Source organism: Pocillopora verrucosa, chromosome 8 (genome assembly GCF_036669915.1).
Source record: "Pocillopora verrucosa isolate sample1 chromosome 8, ASM3666991v2, whole genome shotgun sequence".
NCBI lineage: Eukaryota > Metazoa > Cnidaria > Anthozoa > Scleractinia > Pocilloporidae > Pocillopora > Pocillopora verrucosa.
Genome location: NC_089319.1, coordinates 14,552,613 through 14,575,267, shown reverse-complemented (window position 1 = coordinate 14,575,267; position 22,655 = coordinate 14,552,613). Strand labels below are relative to the sequence as shown.

The 22,655-nt window shown below is 35.7% G+C and overlaps 1 protein-coding gene and 1 pseudogene across 1 annotated transcript in view; one reads left to right on the top strand and one right to left on the bottom strand.

Moving 5' to 3' along the window:
• LOC131786209 (DNA-dependent protein kinase catalytic subunit) overlaps window positions 1-22,655 on the bottom strand; it is a 257,393-nt gene that overhangs the window by 181,094 nt on the left and 53,644 nt on the right. Inside the window, exons 24-37 of the mRNA XM_066170894.1 lie at window positions 20,585-20,695; window positions 15,394-15,513; window positions 13,038-13,188; window positions 12,717-12,838; window positions 12,412-12,601; window positions 10,298-10,356; window positions 9,940-10,020; window positions 9,067-9,135; window positions 8,375-8,482; window positions 7,549-7,647; window positions 6,805-6,932; window positions 5,351-5,445; window positions 3,923-4,025; window positions 3,356-3,489 (exon numbers count right to left, since the gene is read on the bottom strand). Of these exons, the coding sequence (XP_066026991.1) occupies window positions 3,356-3,489; window positions 3,923-4,025; window positions 5,351-5,445; window positions 6,805-6,932; window positions 7,549-7,647; window positions 8,375-8,482; window positions 9,067-9,135; window positions 9,940-10,020; window positions 10,298-10,356; window positions 12,412-12,601; window positions 12,717-12,838; window positions 13,038-13,188; window positions 15,394-15,513; window positions 20,585-20,695 (1,570 nt within the window). The remainder of the gene's footprint in view (window positions 1-3,355; window positions 3,490-3,922; window positions 4,026-5,350; window positions 5,446-6,804; window positions 6,933-7,548; window positions 7,648-8,374; window positions 8,483-9,066; window positions 9,136-9,939; window positions 10,021-10,297; window positions 10,357-12,411; window positions 12,602-12,716; window positions 12,839-13,037; window positions 13,189-15,393; window positions 15,514-20,584; window positions 20,696-22,655) is intronic.
• LOC136282816 (uncharacterized) lies at window positions 97-3,052 on the top strand (annotated as a pseudogene).

The following is a 22,655-nucleotide window of genomic DNA, read 5'->3' as shown; positions in this document are numbered from 1 at the left end:
AGTGTTCATAAGTAAAATAGTCCAAACATTTCAAATAGTCTATCAAGATAAAAAGTCCAACCAATAAAAATGGTCCAACTAAATAGAATGGTCAACATGGTGGAAAATGGTCTAACAAGAGAAAATAATCCAACTGGTAAAAATGGTCTGAAAAAGCTTCAACCTGCAAAAGTGTTCTAACTACATAAAATGGTACAAACTGGTAGTAAATGATGTTATTAGACAAAACAATCCAACTGGTTAAAATAGTCCATGACCTTATTAGATAAAATGGTCCGACTGCTTACTTGATCTTAATTGATAAAATGACTAAAAATATGAAGTGGTCTGCAGGTAATAATAAGGATCCTACTAAAAAATGGCCCATCTGGTTACAATGACCCAACTGGTTAAAATGGTATACCATCTTTTGATGGCCTTGTAACTTCTTGGATAAACTTTGTCTGCCAGCAATTAAGGCTTAAAGCATCCATTTGAACTAACGGAACTTTGAAGGAATGAGCTTTGTGCAGATCATAGTGTTTATAGACCACCTGGTGGTCTAACCTGGCTACTTTGGGAAATTGGGCTCTTTACCAATCTTCAAAAACCCCATCTGCTCATTTGTTTTTATATATTTAGGTATCTTCTTCACTGGGTTTTCAGAGGTCTAAATCTGTACTCTGCCATCTGCATTGCAAAGCAATGTGCTTGCTCAAAAGACAAAAACAGCTAGGTAACAACATGCCATTGAATGCAAATGAAACAATATCATAGACCAGCAAACAGCAAGTAGGTAACAGGTTCACATTCCATGTCTCAAAGAAAATATTTTAATGCAGAAAACTTATTAAAATGATAATTTCTACATATTTTCTTTGTTAGAGAAGTAATTTCAAGACCTCTTGCTTCAGCAATCATCAGGTTACCACTCAAAAACAATACAACAACTTGGCCTGTGGCCTTGTGTTTTAGAATGTTTTCTCCCATTTGGAAACCTGATTAAACCCTCAAACTCTTTTCTGAAATAGTACTTAAAAAGATTGTTGTGTTCATTTGGCTTTGGACTTTTTATTTCATGTGGATATTGTTTTGCATGTTCAGTATCCTGTTTTTTTTAGACTTTGGATATTTTCTCCTGACTGCAGAAGAGGGGTATTTTGTTGTTCCTTTATTCACACATCTGATTCCATGTGCCTATATTTTTTCACAAGCTTTATTTGTAAAAAGATGCATTCAGGAAGACTTCAGTGTGCTTTTTTTTTATGTAGGTTCGAAATAAATGTCTTACTTTCCTGAATTTCTTCAAAATATGTGTAATTCATTTCTTTGGTATTCTGCTGGGCTCACGATCACGAACACGAATACCATGCATATGAGGGCGATCAAAATAAACAAATTTCTCATCATTGCTATCATTAAGCTTATTATCATATACAATAACAGATAACTGAGCAGCTTTCTCAAATATGTTACGTTTGCACCATAAAGCTCCAAGTAATCATAGCTCAAAAATGTAGAACCTCCATTGCCAAAACAACAACCCCAAAACAAATACAAAATGGCTGACACAAGAGTTTTATAAGCAAAAATCTCGTGGTTCATCATGTAACCCAGCCCTGTCTGTGCATGACAATGTCAGTCATCATCAAGATAACACTCATGATCAGCATGTGAACACATTCACCTTCATTGGATCACAGTTAGTTGCCCAATGACCACTGGGTACTATTGTGCAATTTTTCCATTTTGTGGCAGAGGAAAAAAAAAAAGACAAAAAAAAAACAAAGGTGTTTTATGACTGGGCTTCCACAGGTATCCCAATAATTAACGTTACCTCTCTTAATACCATCATTCCCAGTGACTAAGGTCTCCTGGCTCTCCAACATGTTTTTTAATTAATGCACTGCCAAGGACCTTAGCTCTGAAACACTACTTCATCTAGCTGAACTAGTACTAACACTCAATTGCTTTTCATCGGGTGGCAACTACTACAAACAGACTAGTGGCATAGCCATGGGTACCAAAATGGGACTCTGCTGCGCCAATCTCTTCATAGGCTTTATTGAACACCAATTCTTAAGACAATACAACAGCTCCAAACCTGAACTCTATGGTCCCTACATTGACGAATGGATCAGCACTACCTCCTCTACCAGAGAGGAGCTCACTCAATTTATACCTGCCATCAATTCCTTTTATACGGCTCTTAAATATACCTGGGAAATTTCTGACACTTCTTTGGCTATTCTAGACATTAAAATTTCAATTAAAGGCAATCATCTATGCACTAGCGTTTATTACAAACCTACAGATTCACATAGTTACTCATTGTATTCATCTTCACATCCATCACAAGTCAAGGATTCCACACCTTTTTCAGTTTCTCAGACTTTGTTGTTTATGTAGTGACAACTCTGATTTTTCTAAAAATCAGAGGCAATGTGCCAGTTTTTCAATGAACATAATTATCCTATGTCTGCCATTCAAGCAGACCACCACTGTAACCAACAAATTGATTGACAATTGACACAACAAATGGCTCAGAAAGAAAATACTGATTGCATTCCATTCACTTTCACATTTCACCCTCACAACCACACAGTTAAATCTATTATTCTTAAAACTTGAAATTACTTAGAAATGATTCAGAGACTGGTACTATCTTTTAGCAACCTTCACTAATTTCATTCAAGTGCAACAAAAACATTGGCAACTTTTTGATAAGAAGTTTGTTTCAAACCAATGACCAGCCTGGAACTTTTAAATGCACTCATGACACAAAACTTGTCCCTTCATTCACATCACAGAGAAAATGTCAGGACTCAAGAGATCCATTAAGATCACTGATCTCTTACTGTGCACCTCCGCCAATGTCATCTACTGTATAACTTACACTTATTGCAAAAAGTTATACATCGGTGCAGAAACAGGAGGACGACTAGCTCACCAATTTCAAGAAGACCTCTGTCACATAAAAAGAAATGACAAGGATGCATCCAAACCAGTTGCTCGACACTTTAATCTCCCCAACCATTCTAAGCATTAAGTGACAGTTTGCAGCCTCTCCTGAAGGAAAATTTATCTCCCAAATCAGCACTCTTAATCCCCACAGTATCAATGAGCACTTTTCATTAAACTAATTTATACCTGTTTTCTCATCATCATATTGCCACCAAAAGCATAGCTCCATTTTCTGCACATAAACACACACACACAACCCACATTTCTTCCTTTTCAAAAGATTGTTGTGTTCTTGAAATTATTGTTGTGTTTCAGAAGAGAATTAAAGCTGAGGGATCAAAGTACACTTCAATTCCTTGTTAAGTTCTTCCCCCCCTATAATATAAATTATTCACTGCAATTAGGACAATACCTGGCAAGAGTGGTGCTAACTTGCAAATAAGTCTCATACATTGATGTCGGCTCTCTGAACTTGGTCTTCCACATTGCTTGACTAGCCAGGGAATCATATGAATTAATGTTATGGAACTTTGAGATCCAAATCCCCTTTTAAATCAAAAGAATACATGAAACTTAATCTCTTGATCACTTGAGAAAAGGGGAGGAAGAAAATTGGTGTTAGGCACTGAGAGTAGCCAGCACTTCAATTTAAAGGCTCATTTACATAAATTATCAATAATGAATGATGGAATATCCAAAACAAAAGTGGAACAGGATTAACATTAAACCAAAATGATTAGAAAGAAGTAAATTGACAAGGACTGCTGTACTAGTATACTGTAAAATATCTTGCAAGGATGTAGATTTTTCAGATAGCTGAATTATTCTAATCCAGTAGCAAATAACATCCACATATCAAGGAAAATTTTTAACTAGTTTTTCTCCTTAATCTTTGCCATTAAAATGTTAGTTAAAGAATACAACAACAAAGTTATCAAAAGAAATAGAAAATGAGTTAGATGAAGGTTTAATACCATACTTGGGAATTCTTCTGCGATGGTTTTCCTTGATTAGCAAATGTGCTCTGAAGTGAATTATCCTTTCAAGGTGTACGATTACTTGAACACACTGTTCCTGGGTGCCTGCATACAACAACATTATCTAAGATTGACATTAAACCAAAAAATTAATAACAAATAATCTTTCTCCCCCTGTTAATTCAAGAAAAAATGATTGATAGACAATAACTAATAGGAAACCCATTCTCCCTGATGGTTTCATAACTTTTCTTACCATTACCAACAATATGGCAGTGCCCTTTTTTTGCACAACTATAACAAACAGTATTGAAGGTGGAGTTCCTAAAATGAAAATCTATCAAAGAAGCAACAAACTCAAAACCATTCTCAAAAATGAAGACCTACACAAAAATGAAGATCCACTCAAGAAATATGTCTCAAACAATCTGAACTGTAGTTCATTTTTTGGAAAGTAACATCCCTGCAGGTAGTTAGTGGTGAACTGTATTTCTCCTTCTGAAGTGTTGCTACTTCATTTCTCAACTCCCAATTGCAATTTTAAATTGACTTTACATAGGGTGGGTACATTTGTGTCATGAAACTTACTAATCCAGGGTTACATGACAGAATGTTTATGATTAAGGGGAAAAAAGTAACATAAGCATACCTTGTCTATTACCCCATTCACACCAAAGCTTAAACATATTTTGAGGTTGTTTTGTTAAACACTTTCATTTTTTTTATTCATAGAAACTACTTAACCCTATAATTTTTTAATTTAAATTTAGCACATTGGAAATGCAAGTTAGCAAGTACTTGAATCCTATGGAAAATTAAGTTTTTCAGTTCTATGTTTAAGATTTTCGTCCAGTAAAAACCAGTTTAACAAAACAAGTTTTGCTGGTGTGAATAGGGTAAATGATTGTTTAAAAAATTATAAAGCAGTCTGGATCCAGTTTGTCACCCAAACTTATTTCACAACACAAGGTGGTACAGAAGTCAATCTAACTATAATTTTTTTTTTTTTTGTAATTTTTTTCTTACATATGTCTTTGTTGTCAAGAGTTCTTTATTGTCAAGTAACTCTTTCTTCCTCAAGATGATCTTCATTTATCAGTAACCCTTTGCCTTGAAGGAACCTTAGTTGTCAATTGTTGATTTTCAACATGATCACTTTCGACACTAGGACAATTTGTAACACGAGTACCTTCAGACAAGACAATTCTCTCATGTCTGATCAAGCTTAAATGTCAGTTATAGCTTTTATTTGAATCAGAAAAACGTCACTTCTCATTAAAAACACCAAGATTGCTCTTCAAAATACATGTTATAGGAATAATTTAAAATAGTTTTGTAGATAAACCACTCATACTTTTTCTTACAATATCTGACCTATTTTAACACCTGAAATAGTAAAACCAAGACATTAAAGACACCCAATAGTTTACCTTTAGCCTGTTCATCACTGTGTGACAGACACAAACATTCCAAGTAATTTACAAGCATTTCCAGAGCAAAAATGTCCACCAATGAAGACTCTTCCCTGCATGATTAGCAAATGTTTTTCTCATGATTCAGTATTTTTATTTACTTAACTTTAATGATAAAAATAGAAACTGAACTACCATAACTGCTAGCTGCTTTGAACACATCAAATTCACAGTTCGCCTTCTCCTGCTTTTTTTTCTCCAGCATGGATCCTTTCCTATTTTTTTTAGATCTTGAATCTCTACTCAAAAATCTGGATGTTTGTCTCAATTTTGACAAAACCCAATACCAGTAAATGAGGCCATAACACTTATGTTTTTATTATGGCCACGAAGGTGACAAGCTTAGCATAGCTTTTTAAGTTAGGTATTCCTAGAATCATAATTTCCAAACTCCTATGTTTGCTCCAACAGCTAGTCATTAGCACTTCTAATTTGCACAGTCAAAAAGTCACTATTATGTTTGCATGTTTTTCCCTCTTTTAAGATTTTATGTAGGTTGAGTAGAAATATCCAAATTGCTGAGTATTTCTCCTTTCCTGGATGTCTTATAACTTTTGGTGATAAGAGGGAGAGTTTATTGTTAACTTTACCATGCAGACAAGGTCTGACCAGCAATACATTTTATAAAGTAGTATTTTTGCTGTTTATTAGCCCATCATAGCCAAAGGTTTATGATAGTAGTTTAGGACCAAAAAGGCTTTTCCATGCTTAAAAATGAAAGGATCAGATTTTTCAGAAAAAAAAGCATGACATTCCAGAGCTCAAGTGTAATATTTAGATTTCATTACTTTATTGCTTCACTTCTCAATCTAATTTGGAACAAGGAAAAACACATCTTTCTCAATCAGATGACCACTGATTTGAAACCTGAGGACATTCTGCATATTATCTTATTATACTAAATGTTTCTTCATACAGCTTACCAATTTACCGATGGATAGGCCACATTTTTTATCGGAAAGATGGATAAAAAGTTTGGGATGCAGCCTATATGGGGGTCCAAGCATTTTGACACCTCATTAGCATGCAGTATAGCCTCAAATTTCACCCTTAAATTTCTTGTGTTTGCATTGGATTGCAACAATCTTTGCTCACATAGCTTTCTCTGACTTGCAATTGATAACAAACCTAAGATTACTGCCTCAAAATGATATACCTCAGAATAAATTAATTGTGACTGCAGGTTTTCTTTCTTTTATTAAAGATATGTAGCAGTCAATTTGACCAATTTTGAAATTTACATGTTTATTCTCACCAGTAGAAGTGTAAAAAATATTTTAGTGACAGACATAGCTTGTAATGTTGACATAAGATAACTGAATTAAATAAATCAGCCACTGTTCCTTTATCTTGTGTTTCACATCAGATCTCAAAAAAAAATATTATGAAAACAAACAATTATGTAGACTTACCTAAAAACTGTGTAGATATTATTAAATGTCAAGGCTGCACCAAGTCTCTTTGATGCACTAGGATGGAGAGCAAGACTGTAGAGGCGCTTTAACAATGACTTGATATTAATTGGACTTTTCTCTGATTGCTAACCAACATAAGGAAAAAAACAATACATATACACTGTTTTCAAAACTGTCGCAATTTGAAAATATCTCTAAAATATACGTACCTTTTCTTTCCAGGAAAAGGTGTTGACAGAATAATTCATGGGGACAAGGGAAAAATACAATAACTGGTGTCAAAATTTCCAAAATTTGTATGACACCTTTGCACAATATACATACATATCAGACATGGTTTGATGCTACTCTGGTTTAAAGATTAAATGAATGTAAATGAAAAGTTACAATTCATAGACCCAACATTTTGATACTCCTGTCCAATGCCTTAGAAGACCAGAAATTCTTGAATATTTAATTTTTTGAAAGTATGTTTGTTCCAGCTGCCTTTCATCACCTGAACTAATATTTTCCAAGTCCAATGAGCCATGTCCAGAGAAAAGTCAAGCTTGTAAATTCAAAGCTGCAACCTTGTGGCTACATTTAAAAGCATTTAGTTTGATATATTCAGTCTGAAATTGGTTGTATATAATTTCCTAGTTACTTAAAATTTATCAGTTTTCACTGAAAGGCCCAAAAATTTGCACTTTTGCCAAACTCACACTCTTCTTTGCAAAGTGAGAAATATAGAAAATTATTTACCTTTCCACTTGTCTGCTTAATGGACCACTGCAGGAATTCCCTTATACACTGTGCACTGAAGTCACGCAGGGAAGCATCCACATGATGAACTACGCCATCCTGTCAAATTAAAATTAATCAAAATTTAAAAACACAATATAAGAAATTGTTTCCAGAACTCAACACTTCCCTTGCTTAGGACTATAAATACCCTTTTCATATTTGTCTTCAAATAATGCAAAAACCCACAACATAAAAATCTGAAGCTGCTTAAATTCAGTCAATCAAAATAAACATGCACATGTCAACCTCAAAAGTAAAAAGAGTCAGAAGTAAACAACAATTGTTGAATTTGCAGAAAACAAAGTAGGTAATATGAGGCTCTAGCTGACAGGGTTCTGTTTCTCCCAGATACATGTATTAGCTAGGGTGCTACAACCAAATGCACCACATATTGGTGGCAAGACAAATTTTTAGTGGGTTCTTCCAGAATAAATAATAAATAAAAAAACAAGCACAAGGCAACTACTTAAAAAGCAAAGAAAGGCATTGTACTTAGACTAGCTGGGTTTCCAAAATTTCATAAGGAGGGGGTACCAACCCAACAAGGGTTGATGCTTGAATGGCAGGTTTGATATCTTGGTAGGCTTTTGACATTCTTTGTTCTGAACGATTTGGTGAGTAAATCACAAGAGTGCAATCTGTTTGCAAATGATTCAGAATTAACAAGGATTTTACTTGTTAACTGAAAAGTGATCACTCCATTCCAGCAAACCACATATTTACTAATAAACTTTAGAATGCAGCAAATTCAAATAAATTCACATGGAATAGTTTGCTAACATACCAGCATTGCATCTAACAGAGCCATTGTCTCAGGACTCTCATATTTTCTGTTGTTGGTAAACCAGTGTATCAGCTGGAAAACTAATGGCTTGAAAAGCTGCTCTGACACCTAACATAAACAAAAGCAAACCCTTAACATTAAATTATCACTCTGACTAAATAAAAGAAAACACTTCATTCCCACAGGTATTAGCTATGCTATTTCTTCAATTCATTAAACCAATGCATTAGGAAGATTAATGATTTAATCCTTCTGGCTATTCTGGTGGGCAATTAATTCATCCTCAATTCAAAACCTGTAAACCTTCCCTATGGCTACACATTTCATCCAATGTAAAATACCTTTATCCAGCTCGCACATCCCATATGATTGGTATGCAGAACACTGACTAGAGCCTTTCAGGTCAAGTACTCAAGTCAAATTTTTAACAAATGTTGTTAAAGGTTTGTTGGAAAAGGTTTTAGCCCTTTAGCTCTTTTCTAACCAGAGACCTTGTTTCCATTTACCAAGTAAGTCAAGGAAAGAAAAAATACAATAAGTACCCCTGGGAATCTAAGAGTAAACTCCCTTATGTGATGTCTTACTAGAGAACTTAATTTGTTTCCATTTACCATGAAGTTATAACAGAAAAAGTCCAGCTCAAAAAAAAGCTAAACAACTTTTTTTCCAGAATAGAAGCACATTTAATGCACCTGTTCTACATCACATGCCAGCTGCAGTAGTGTAGGAAACACATGCTTCCACAACTTTTCCATAGGACTCTATAAAAAAAAAGTTAGTGCTCATTTTAAAAATCAATTGATACAGTATTGTGCAAAAGTAATTCAAAGGATTATGATCCAATATTGTGCTTTTTTCTTCCAATATATTGTGCATTTTATCAACACCTCAGAACAATATATTGACAAGGCATCCAAGCTTTCTGCAATATCTTGCCTCAATGATAAATCGTTCCAGGAATATACTGTTCTGGCAATATATGATAGAGCATGCAGTACATAATCACTGATTTACTGCTCCAGCAATTTATGGCAGAGCCAGGGATACATTCATTGCTAAAAGGATATATCACCTGAGCGAGTTTTTGTTTAGGGACAAACATATTCCTTTATCTTGTTCAAGCACAATTGCCTCCCCAGTTTGTTTAATGTATTATAAACAATGTGCCTAAGGGGCTTCACTGTCTCAGCAAAAGTAGCATTAGATGACAGCAACTTGTGCAGAAGCATAATGAGTTGAAGTTTGTTACAACATAAGGAAACAAGGCAGGCAACATGGGAAATATGTAGATTAAATATTTCGATAAACAATGATAGGCTGTAACTTAATGAGTTTATCGCAGCATTGATAACAGCACCTAATGGTTAAGTGATGAGTACATCAAGAACAAAAAAAAAAGGCATAACTTTTGCGCAGTACTGTTAAATCAAACAAGTAGTTCCTTTACAATTCCAATATCAGAAAAGGTATGGCCCTCTCTAGGGTTAAGGACCATCACCATGAAAGGGCATGAACTCAATCAAATCTACAACAACAAGAAAGGTAACAATCATACATGTTCTTACTTTCTTGAACCCTTGGGGCTGAGTCACACTTCTACCAAGCATGTAGAGCACAAGAGAGTGAAGACATTCGCACGCTGCAACCTGTTGAATTTATTCCACAACCGTTACCACCAACAAATTAAATGATGAATAATTATTCCTTAACATAAAGAGAAAGGACACCAAATTAAAACTTTTCCTTGGGTACCTATATCCGTACCTATATCCAAGAGAAGTGTATGTTATCTCCTTTGGTTAACTCCTCATTGAATAACATTTATTCAGAATGTACAGTGCTTTCATTAAAACGAGTGTCGAACCTGCTAAAAATATACATCACAACACAGCACAATAAGCAACAAGAAGTACACAGCATTACCTTTGTTTGCCTATCACTTGATTTTGTCGCAAGCTCTACCACCCTTGGTAAGAAAGGATCTGTGAAACAACCAAGATTTTGTCAAAAGGATCCAAGCAATGCAACATCTCTCATCCCTTCCCTTGTTTGGCACTCATAGTGTAGAAGTTTTATTCAGTATGCTAACCTGTCACTCTCTTATATGTTAGCATATTGACTGAGCAGTGGCACCATAAAGTTCACATGACAGAGTGCTAAAAGTTTGATTACTGAAGTTCAGTGGTTCAACACTTGAAGGTGACATACTTGAAGGTGACTTCAGAAATCTTTTTTCCTTTTTCCTACAATACATGTCATAATATGCAAGGCTCCTAACTTAAAACAATATTGAGATTTTGCTGAATTCAGGGACCAAATTTATAGTCATTGCAGCAATGAATTCTCAATTAAATTAGAAATTATTAAAGGTTATAAGTATTTAAAGGTAATTTACATCTTCAATAGCTTGATTTAAACTATTTATCTGATCAGTTCCAACAAGATCAAAGACATCTTTGAAGAACTTAGCAGTCAACACATCATTGCCTGGAGATTTATTGCCTTGAATGTTTCTAACACCCAATGAATTGTAAGTTAAGGTATGATTTGGCACTGGCTAGTCAAGACGCAATTGATATTCAAAGATCTACATATAGTGTAGCAACCAAAATTTGTGGTTTACTTTCAACAACAACTTCAAAAGAAGGTCACATACATTGTAAACATGTGCTAAAGCTTATGGGGAGAGTTTGAGCCACTAATCTTCCTTGGTTAACCAGCCAGTTATTTGCTCTGACAGGCAAGATAGCTTACAAGATCAAAAATACAAGATCATACAAGATCAAAAATACAAGATCGTACAACATCAAAAATCTGACAACAAGAGAAAGTGAAGGTTATAGAACAAAGTGTCCAAGTTCAGTAAAGCACATAGTCCCAGTCAGTGGTCTGGTTTGTACTTAATCTATACTACACAGCACTGACTACATTCAACCAAAGGCTCTTGAAAGGTATTTGTCTAACTTGCTATCACAACAGAAAATTACTTACTTATGGCACTTACTCCAAAAACTGCCAAATTGAATGATTTACCCAACATTACCCATGCATGAAAACTGACCAATCACAACTGGCATTGGCTACTTGAGTCATACAGCCAGAAATATCACAGCAAAATTTAACAAGCAGTTACTCAAACTGGACTTATAACTCTCAACTGACAACAGCTCTTCACTCCATTTAGGTTGTTGTAACAGTACTTCTTTTCTTCCAAGAAAAAGAAGAAATACTTTTGGAAAATTTAAACACAGAGGTGACTTGAAGGAAATGAGGGATTAAATTATACTCTTATTTTGATAAAGTGTTACTTTCAAATGGGTGAACTGAATAGCAGTGGACTTTGAATGACATAATTCACCAACAAAACTTCTTTTTATCACAAATTCTAACAAATTTTGTGGTAGCTACATATTTTCAAGACTGCATACTGCACATATGTAGCAATCCACATCATGAGACAAACAATTGCATCTCTCTTTTGAAAGTGTTATTTACGACAATGACTAATCACAACTTATTTTAGGATACAGGCTAAATAGCATAAACACTTCAAATTGAAAGTGCTCCTTCCAATTTCAATACTCCAATAATGTCTATAGTATTGCTTTAAGAGACTTCACAGGTAGAGTAACATAGGTGTAAAGATGTTCAGTGCATGCAATAATTGTCATTAACTCCAAGTGACCAAGATAGCGCTTTGAAATATTTCTGTGGGCAATAAGATAATATTTAGAAAAAGACATTCCAAGGACTGTATGTGCATGAGCTCTTATTTCATGCCTAAGGAGCGCTTTCCATTCTTCATCTTCATACATCCCAATAACCAAGCCATTTTGGGTCTGAATCTTCAAGGGTGTATCATTAATCCAAAAGTAAGTAGATGGCTGAGGACCTGCACATGCATATCAGAATTATCTTGCCTTGACATGATAAAACACATCTCCCTGCTTTCCAAGGATGGAAGGCAAGAGTCTTGTGTCAACAATACACATATTGTGGTCAAGCTAACACAATTGTAAAGGGCATTGAAAGTTTACCTAAATAAATACTGGGCTTCATGTCTTGAAAAGGAACAGCAAATGTTAGATGGTTTTCAGTGTCCCAAACCACTGCATTGGAAGGATTTCTTTCCATGTCGTCAAGGAGCAAAATGTTTGTTTCACCTCCTAAGCCACCAAACATCCTCAGAATCCTGTGACGAACCTTTGCCACAGGAGTCGATGTCATCTGAGAAATCATGTCAAAAATAAAATCTTTTAGCATTCATTCTTATTGAAAGCAAGCAATGAGGTTGAAATACACTTTTCTCTATAAAGTGGATTATTGAACTTAAAAAACTCACGTGATGCTGTGATTGTGGTTTCATTTTTAAAAGTTTGAGTGGAAGTTTCCTGCCTCGTGAATTACGGTTGGATGATGTAGTGAGTACAATTGTGTTGCGGTCATCATGTAACTGGATGTCACCTGAAAATTGATAAGAAGGGAGCCCATTTAAAGGATGCTGAAAGACCAAGTAAAAGTGCCTCATTTCTCCAGCTGCCCATGGAGTTATGAATCACAAAAGCTATTCATTGAAGAAATAGTCCCAAAAAGACTCAGGGCCTCACTACAATGTCATAAAATCAAGGATTATCATTTTCTTAAAAGGATTTACTTTAATTACCTGATGTCTTGAGGTAGCTATCCAAACACTGCAAGATTTCACCAAGATACGGCTTCAGTTCATCGGCAGGAAGGGCCATAGTCCAGTTCTCTAAGGCATTCAGACCAGCTTGAGCCAAGGGGGTGTAGCTCAAACCAAGCTTAAAGGTAAGCTGAGAAAATATGGGAAGAGGTAATTTTTGAGGCCAAAAAAAGTTGAAAACAGTTAAAGGCAAAGAGGGCCCCTGAGATCAGAGCCATGCAGGCAGAAACAAAGTTTTCGACAAGCCTGAGTAGAATAATTTTATTAACAAAATGTACATCGATGACTTTCTCACCGGCTCTCAAGTTTCACAAATTAAGATGGATAGGATGTTGTTATCTATTTCTTGTCTAATTCTATCTCTGAAAATGAACCAAAAACAAAATTGTTCCTGGACCTTGCTTCTCATCAGCTGAATCTCATGAAAGTGGAGCTAAAAAATATTCTGAATAGGCTTTTGATTGGACCCCCATTAAATCTTCCATAGAAATGTTCATGAATCTGCTTGTTGTACTTGATAACTACTGGTATCTCACTTCCAGTTGAACCTGTATTGGGCAATCACTCATGGGGAACGGCATGGTGTCTGCTTAATACAGGATGAGTGCTTAATGCAGGTTCTACAGAATAGGGGTATTCTGAAAAACTATTCATAAAAACCCATACTTAGCCATAATTGACCACTTGATGCACAAATACTAGCTCAAAAGTACTACCAAAATGGATTTGAAGATTATTCTGAGTTTTATTTGAGTGGTTCCCCTTGAAATGACTGTTCAATACACATTGAGGACAATGAAAACAGGCCATTGGAACACAGTGAAGGGTGACCACAACCACTTCATAAGGGTGACTGCTTAATAGAGGTGAGCCACACCTTTGTGATCAACACTTTCATTACAAATCAGGGGTGCAGCTTATGTGTGAGAACTTTTTTTCCAAATTTCAAGTTGCCAAACTCAAGGTGTACTTTACCTACAAGTGTGATTTATATTCCATATTAATCTATGCTTCCTAGGCATGGCTGTAGCAAAGAGAACTAACTAGTAATATATATATATGGATAAAAAGTTTGTCAGAAAAAAACTCTCAAGCATTGACTTCTTGAACTTTTGGGATGGAAGCTGCTCACTGAGAGAGGAGAGGACCAACCACACAGATGCAGTTAGTAAATGTCTTCAGATCAGATGTTTCTGAGAGCTATTTTAAAGTCAGGTGCTGTGAAATTCATGGCCAACAAACTTTACCATTTAGGTGCAGTGGTTGTTAATTCCTATATTTCAGACTTTCATTTTTATGATCATATTTGTGACTGATTTCTCAATGCTTTTAATTTTTTTGGTATCAATATGTATCTAATACTTCAAAAATTGTTTAAAGAGGGCCAACATTGACAAAAGTTCAATGGCTAAACTGGTAACCCTGATATTTTCAATAATTACCATTATTACTATTTCAGTTAATCCAAAGTAGCTACTTTGAACTTTCTGTTTTTTGTCAAGGACCCTTGTGTAAACAGGATATGCATATCTTGGCATTTACCGTAGTTATTCGGTTATAAGGCGCACCGTTTTTTTCAAGAAATTCCTAATTTCTACTAAAAATTACCGCCAAAGTTTGGGTGCGTCCTATAGGCGAATATTTTCCCGAAACAATTTTTTTGATCACAGTTACTGGTACGATTTCAAGCAAATAAAATGACACACACACATTGACTTTTATGAATATAGTGGTTCTGAAAAGACAAGCGAAGTCAAATTTGCATAGATGTGATACGTGCTCGAGAGCACGTGCTTAGTAATTTGATACGTCACCAAACGAAACGAAAATAAACAAGCGAAGAGGTAAATACCTTCTTCATCCTTTCAGCCTTTTTAGTGCACTGAGACCTGCATTCTCGGCGGTACATCTTGTTTAATCAAGGTTTTTGTTTGTGTGCGTGGTTGCGTGTGCGACAATTCTGCTTTTGTTGATTAACGGTAAACTAAAATCAATACGCGACTTTTTCGCTTTTTTGTAAGTTTATGAAAGAATTTACAATAAACTTGACCGATCTTTACTCCCCAAACAACAGTGCGCCTTATAACCAAGTATTTTAGCGATTTTCTCAGTTTGAAAACATGCAATAATGAAGTTGCCGAATTGGGGGTGCGTCTTATAGCCGAGTGCGCCTTATAACCAAATAACTACAGTAGATGCTGCATGTGAAGTGACTGAGATTAAGGAAGTATTCAAGTACGCGAATAAATACCGCAAATTCAGTAACCTGTGAACCATTAAGACCATTAAGACCTCACTTCATACCCTGTAGTTTTACAGCAATGAAGTTTCTTACCTTTAATGCTGCCACCGAGGAGACAACATCAAGTCTGACTAATTCCAAAGGGAGTGAGAGAACAAGCCTTAAACACGAAACCAGCAGATCATCCTTATACTGCTGCATTCTTACAAGAACCTGCAATCAAGCAAACAACACTGTGTATTTAAATGAATATCACCCTTATGAGATATGTGAATTAAGATCATAAATTTCATGAAACTTCTCAAGGAATAAAACAGGCTATCAAAATATAACAGTAGAAAAACCAAAACTATCTCAGTTGAGAGAAAATGGAAAAGCATCAATTGGATGGAACTTTCCCTGCTCTGACATGTTTAAGGACTTTGAAATGCTTGATATTCTGAGAGCTAAACTCTCAACAACTTATATGAGAGTTTACACCGACTGATTTACTTGAATTACTTGTTTAATCATGATGGTATCCCTCTCAAAGGAAAAAAGAACCCACTAAAGTTCCTCTTTACTCCACTTTGTGGCTTTATTGCTCCATTGGTAGTAGTGCCCAACTAGTATCTGGGAGGCACAGGTTTGAACCTTGTCATAGCTGGATTTTTTTTCCTGACTCCTTTTTCTGCAATTCCTTTTATCACAGTTTGCCTGTGAGGATCAGTTTGTACTTCTAATCATCCAAAAAAATTGTGGTCTACTCACTACAGCTATCTACAGCAAATTTGACTACGCAAGTGTTGTTTACATATGTTTGGGTCAGACCAGGCAGAAAAAATAAATACAGCTCACTAGAGCTTACCATACATCTTGACTTTAATGGAGCAAACTGTATCAACCAACAAATAAAGGGGGTAAGTTTCTAAAGAAACTGTGGTGCTGCATCAGTGGAAGGGTATAACAGGGTAACTTGGTGTTATCTGTTGAGTTGATAACATAAATTGGCCACCATAAAGAGTTTAAAGGCTGACGTTTCAAGTGTTAGCTCTTCGTCAGAGTGATTGGAGGAATTGTGGGTTGTGTGTGGGATTATAAGCAGAAAATGGAGCTAGGGTATTAGTGGGAATACCGCGACAAAAAAAGAATAAATTAGTTGAATGAAAACCACTTGTTGATACCTTGGGAATTAAGAGTGCTGATATGGAAGATAAATTTTTGTTCTAGAGTTTTGTGGCTTTCTGAACTGCCTAGATGTAGGGAAAGGCCACAAACTGCCATATGCTTCTTAGAATGATTAGGGAGATGAAAGTGTCTAATGACTGGTTTGGATGCGCATATGCTGCCCATTTTAGGAAAGATCTCTTTTAGTTTTTTGCTTATTCATTAGTACTACAGTACTAACACTGTTCACCAGTATGATTAAAGGACTGCATGTCTCTTGTGTACCAACATATTAGCATACTAACTCCACTTCTCTGATAACCTTTAATGATCTGCATTCTTATGTACAAGCATTCGATCAGAGGATTGCATGTCACTAGCATACTAGCTAACAAGCATGAATGACTTGCGTACCAACGTGCTAGGGTTCGATAAAAGGACTGCATGTCTCTTGTGTACCAATGTACTAGTGTACTAACTCCACTTCTTCGACAACCATGAATGACCTGTGTTCTTATGTAGAAGCATTTGATCAGAGGATTGCAGGTCACTAGCGTACCAACATACTAGTCTACTAACTACACTTCTCAAACAAGCACGAATGACTTGCTTACCAATGTACTAGGGTTCGATTAAAGGACTGCATGTCTCTTGTGTACCAACATACTAGCATACTAACATCACCTCTTGAATTATCACGAATGACTTGCATACTAATGTACTAGCATTCTATTAAAGGACTGGAACCTAGCAGACTCGCGTAAGGCAGTTTGGTAGCAAATAAGTGGTGCATGGTGTAATAATTAAGGTACTAAGTTGACCTTTTTTTTTTTTTCATGTGGTATTGTGGTGAAGAACAACTCGCATTGCGGTGTTGCCCAAACCAACTGTTTTCGGTGAAATAAAACATTTCTGAGTTGCAGTCTATTCCCTAACCCTTTTAAAAACTAGATTTTGATAAAAGCATGGAAATTGTCCAACAAAATAAGCAATAAATCCAAGTTTATCTTAAATAAGCATTAGCTGACTGACCCCTGACCGAATTCAGTAATATTTTACTTGACCCATGGACCTCTACCACATGCACTGTCGGCCAGCCAAAGACAAGCCGTGGTAAGGATGAGTGAAACCAAAACATTTAAATGCTGATACTTAGACTATGTTGCGATGTCGGTGCTTTGATAATATTTTTGGGCGATGCGGTGTTAGTTCCATTTTGTTTGCGATGTTGCCGTATTCAGAACCCCCCATGTCCCCCTCTGATAATAATCCTTTTTACTTGTTGCCAATTATAAAAATACTCTTCTAATCCAAAGCCTTCTCATTCCCATTTTGGGGTGGTAAATATCCCATGTACCAACTTTTTTTTTCTAAAGAAAACGACGCGCAATTGCGCTTATAAATTACTAATGACAATTTCTGCAAAAAAATTAATATTTCTGATTCTTTTTATCCTACTGGTATATGTCGTTTTGAATGGCAAAATACTCCAGAGTTCAAGAAAGTGTTCACTACCGTGCCGGCTATCTTTGAATTATTTTTGTCACCATCAAAGTTTTGTTTAAAAAACTGCATACATAGTTGACTGAAGTTAAATTCTATTACATTCACTTCATCAATTTCTTTCAGGAGCATCATGAAGAAGCGGTGTCTGGCTGAGTGCTTTCAGCCAGATACAATCACGAAAAAAGCGCATCCAAGAGCAGATCAATGTGGCAATCTCAAAATTGAAGAGTTTGGACCCCCTCTTTCATGATTAGAAACAATGTTTCACTGAAGGAAACTTAGGTGAGAATTCACAGCTCTGGTATAGAAAATATATCTACCTTAATTACAGTGGAGCAGCTTAGGAAATAAAAGTGGAGAAGTAATTAAAAATTTCTGCTTATCTATGCAAGGTTGGTGTGGGAAACTATTGTATGAAAAGAAATTGAAATCATGACTATATACTGAGCTGCCAACTACCGTGAGAACCAATTTTTTCCAGAAAGACCATTATTAACACTTATATTTTCCTAAAATTTCACTAGTAATGAACAAAAAAAGTACTGACATGCAGGTGCATAGTGAAAGCAAGTAACAAGCAAATCTATTCCAAAAGCTACTGTGGTTTTTATATATTTTTTTGATTTACTAGAATGAAAGGACTTGAATGAGCCCGAATAAATTGGAAATGGTTAAATGTGAAAAGTTTACGAATAAATATGTTCCAAACAAACACATGGAAAAATCAGTAGTGTTTGACCATTTTATACAGTTCAACAAATTTCGCTTGTTTCTGCATTTTGTTGGTTTGTCCAGCCTGAACTGCATTACTGTTTTTACTGTATTTCCATTCTAGTCTAGTTTATTGCTGTTGTGTTTGAACTTGGCATTTTCAGTGTGATTAAATTGTTACAAATTTCTAGCCAAAACCCTAGTATTACCAGTTGCACATTCAAAAATTTTGACACAAATTTCCCTCCAATTATGAGCCCAACCAATTTTGAAATGCAGATTTCCCTCCTATAATAAGCCCCTCCGAATATAAGCCCCTTAAAAAAATAAGCCCCTCAAAAGGTCCTTTGAAAAATATAAGCCCCAGGGCTTATTTTCCGAATTTCACAGTATTTTAACCACTTGAGCCAATTCAGCTAGTTTTTTGGTTTTGTTGGTTTCATTTATTTCAGGTAGTATGACCTTAATTTTTAGACACGAACCATTTCAGTTTGTTTGACCAATTAGCTAGTTTAGGCATTTTGTCAGTTTGAGCCATTTCAACTAGTTTGATCATTGTAAGCCATTGAACCAGTTCAGCTTGTTTGACCATTTTGACCAGTTTTACCATTGAGCTAGTTTCTGCACTTTGTTTTTGTATCCTCTAAGTATGCATTTGCAGTACCCATTTCGACCAGGAATTTTATAATCCGAAATGATATCTTCCAATGAAGCATGCGCAACTTCAGTAGAAGCTGTTTGGTGTCACTGAATAATGTTTCGATTTTTTTATATTTTTAAAAGAAATCTAAAAATTGGTACAAGTTGTGTTGGAATACTTTACCTCGTTTCTGCTTTACTGCTAAGAGCTATCACATGATTGTCAAAAGAACCAAAATATTAGTATTTTTGGTATTTATAATGAAAAGTGTGGCTAGAAAAACACACGTTCTCACAAATGGTGCATTCACAACGCTGCCTAAAGAGTTGGAGAGCAACATCCTCAAATGGTACAATTCATGAAACAACAGATACTAGTAACTGGACCATGATTTGACTCATTCCTATCATTTGCTCGCTCAAGCTTAGAAAAAGAAGACACAATCACTATGATACATATTAACAAGTGTGTTGTTGAAGTTTTCTACTCAATATTGATTATGGAACCCACTGAAGTGTATGGAGAGAATGTTGAGGCAATTATTTGGCATGATTGAAGCTAATTCCTCAGAATTTGAACAATTTCGGGTCCCAGACAGTCTTATTTATCAGATAACTAGCTTGAATATGTTACCTTAAAATTTCTCATGTATACTTAAGAGCCAGGTGAAAGGAATTGACAGCGGTTTTACATTGAGTGAGCTCCCCTCTAGTAGAGGAGGTAGCACCAATGCAGTTGTCAATGTAGCAGCCATAAAGTTCAGGTTTGGGGTCGTGGTATTGACTGAAAAAGATATTTGATGAAACCTACAAAAATATTGGCATAGCTTGGTCCCATTTTAGTACTGATGGCTATGCCATTCGTTTGTCTGTAGAAGTTGGAAATAATGTTTTGGTCGATTAAAGTGAGATCTTTGTCAACTTTTGCATAAAAATAGGTGTCAGAAAGCTGCTTGACTCTGGAACAAAAATTTATCTTCCAAATTGGCACCCTTCATCCCCATGATATCATCAAGTGCATTTCACTCAACTAATTTATTCTTGTTTTCCTGTCACCATATTCCCACCAATAACATAGCTCTATTTTCTGCATATAACCCCACACACAACCCACAATTCCTCCAATCACTCTGGCAAAGGGCTAATGCTCAAAATATCAGCCTTTCGACTCTCTACAATGGCTAATTTACATCATCAGCTCAGTTGATAACACTAACTTACCCAGTATCAACCAACCACAACATGCCTAATATCAAAACTCTTCTATGTACATATAACATACCTCTTTTGTGAACTTGTGGAAGAGAACAAAGCATGTCATACAGTCTGAAGTATCTACAATTTCAAGATTTAGGTCTTTACTCCTTAGATCTGGTTTTTCTGCCTTAATATTCTAAAAAACAAAATTGCATAAAATATATCAATATAATTATAAGCCTAACATATTTAACATCTAAGTTTGTTCTAGGATCCTCCATCTTGGTAAGGGTGACATAGGATCCTCTGTTAAAGGATCACCATATCTATTTTTATATCTGTCACCGCTATGTTCTTAGTTTGCTGTAACCTTTTAGTCTAATGAAATGAAAAGTTCCATACAACAAGCTAATAAATTACATAGTTAGGGAGGCATGAATCCTATTTACATGAACATACTGGTTTGAGTGGATCTCAAAGAGCCCCTAACACTCAGGTGTGGCACATACTCAAATAAATTCCATTTCTAATAAATTTTGAATGATTACCAGTCAATGGCTAAATACATCACTTGTATACACATATAGACTAATCTCCTCTCACAAAATCATCAGGTCTCTGAGCATACTCAGTATGCAAAAGCTCACATCCAACTATGGAAATGACAAACTTCCAATGTTCACCTCAACCCATCATGTAAACCAGATTTTCTTCCATGCTACATCAGCAGCAAAAGATGGCTTACAAAGAGGCTGTTGACCCTTCACTTATCCCTTTAATGCAACTTAAATAAGCTGTATGATATTTGTTGCAACCTTTTCTGTATTTATGGAATTGATAAAAGTTTTCAAAAAACTCAGTTGGCATTTACTTTGTGAGCCGCACAATAACAGACTTTATTTCATCTTTATTGTTTGATTTCAGACGTGCACTCATTGGTTGATTCAATTGGTTTAAATTTTAATGACATAATAGGTTCAGTTGCACGTACAAAAAAGTGGATTTGAGAATTGAAGTTTAACTGGACCTGTATTGTTCCTTCTGCAATTGAAGAGGTTTTCTGATCAGTTTTTCCAGATTTTGAGGACTGTCAGGAAAGCCATCAGAAAATTTTGGTCTTTTCAGCTGGATTGTAGGGGTTATTTCAGGTCAGTTTTGCAAGATTTTGGGTTTGAAGAGACACATCAGTCACTGACACTAGGAGTAGAAACATGTCAGAATTCAGTTTTTCTGGGTAGAATATAGACACAATGGAAAACAAAGGCAATCAAGACAGTAAATTACATACAGTTCTTGGAGTGTTGAAAGGAGAGAAAAAAAATGTCAAGTTCAATAATTTAAATTATTTAACTCAGATGCTTAACCAGTTAGCTGTATTGGTATTAGATGAGAAGTATGATAGATGCAACATAGTGGAGGTAAATAGGATGCTAGGAGAGGTTGAGAGATGAAGTAATGAGGATTTTTGAAAGTATAAGAGATTGTTTGTTCTAAGTTACAAGACTAGGAGAATAAAAAGAAGAAAAACAAGGAAATAGAAGAAGTTAGCAAGCAGGTAGACCCCAGCGCCTGGGTCTTTGTAATAGATGTCTAGGTAATGATCATCTTTGAAACTCATGTTCAAATTACCAAGAATGCAAAATTGACAGATGCATCAATACTCATCACTGTTTACTTAATGCAGACTGTTACCACCAAGAGGAAACAGAAGTTCAAAAGGAACAAGTCCTTTAACCCAAGTGTTGACCACAAAACTATTACAGCCATTCAAGAAAATGGAGGATGAGGTCAGGATAACATCATTGCTTATCTGGAAACAAAACAAAAATGGTTCCATCTGAGAGATAAACCTTTCCCACTGCTAGCAAAAAGAGGAATGATTGATGTCCTTCTTGCAGCGGACAATCACAAATTCATCACCACAACAAAAGAAGTTCCAGGTAAGGCTGAGTGCAAGGCTTGGCCCACTGGGATGGACAGCAATTGAACAGATTGGTAGGACATGAGAGAGAACAATTACACCAGATTTATCAGAGCCTTCCAAACAAAGCAGTCTGAAAAAACTTCCACCTTACAGGAGGTTGACTTAATTGTCACACTGAAAAAGTACTGGCAGCTAGAGCACATTGGAATTGTATCTACTAAGCAGCAGCTCA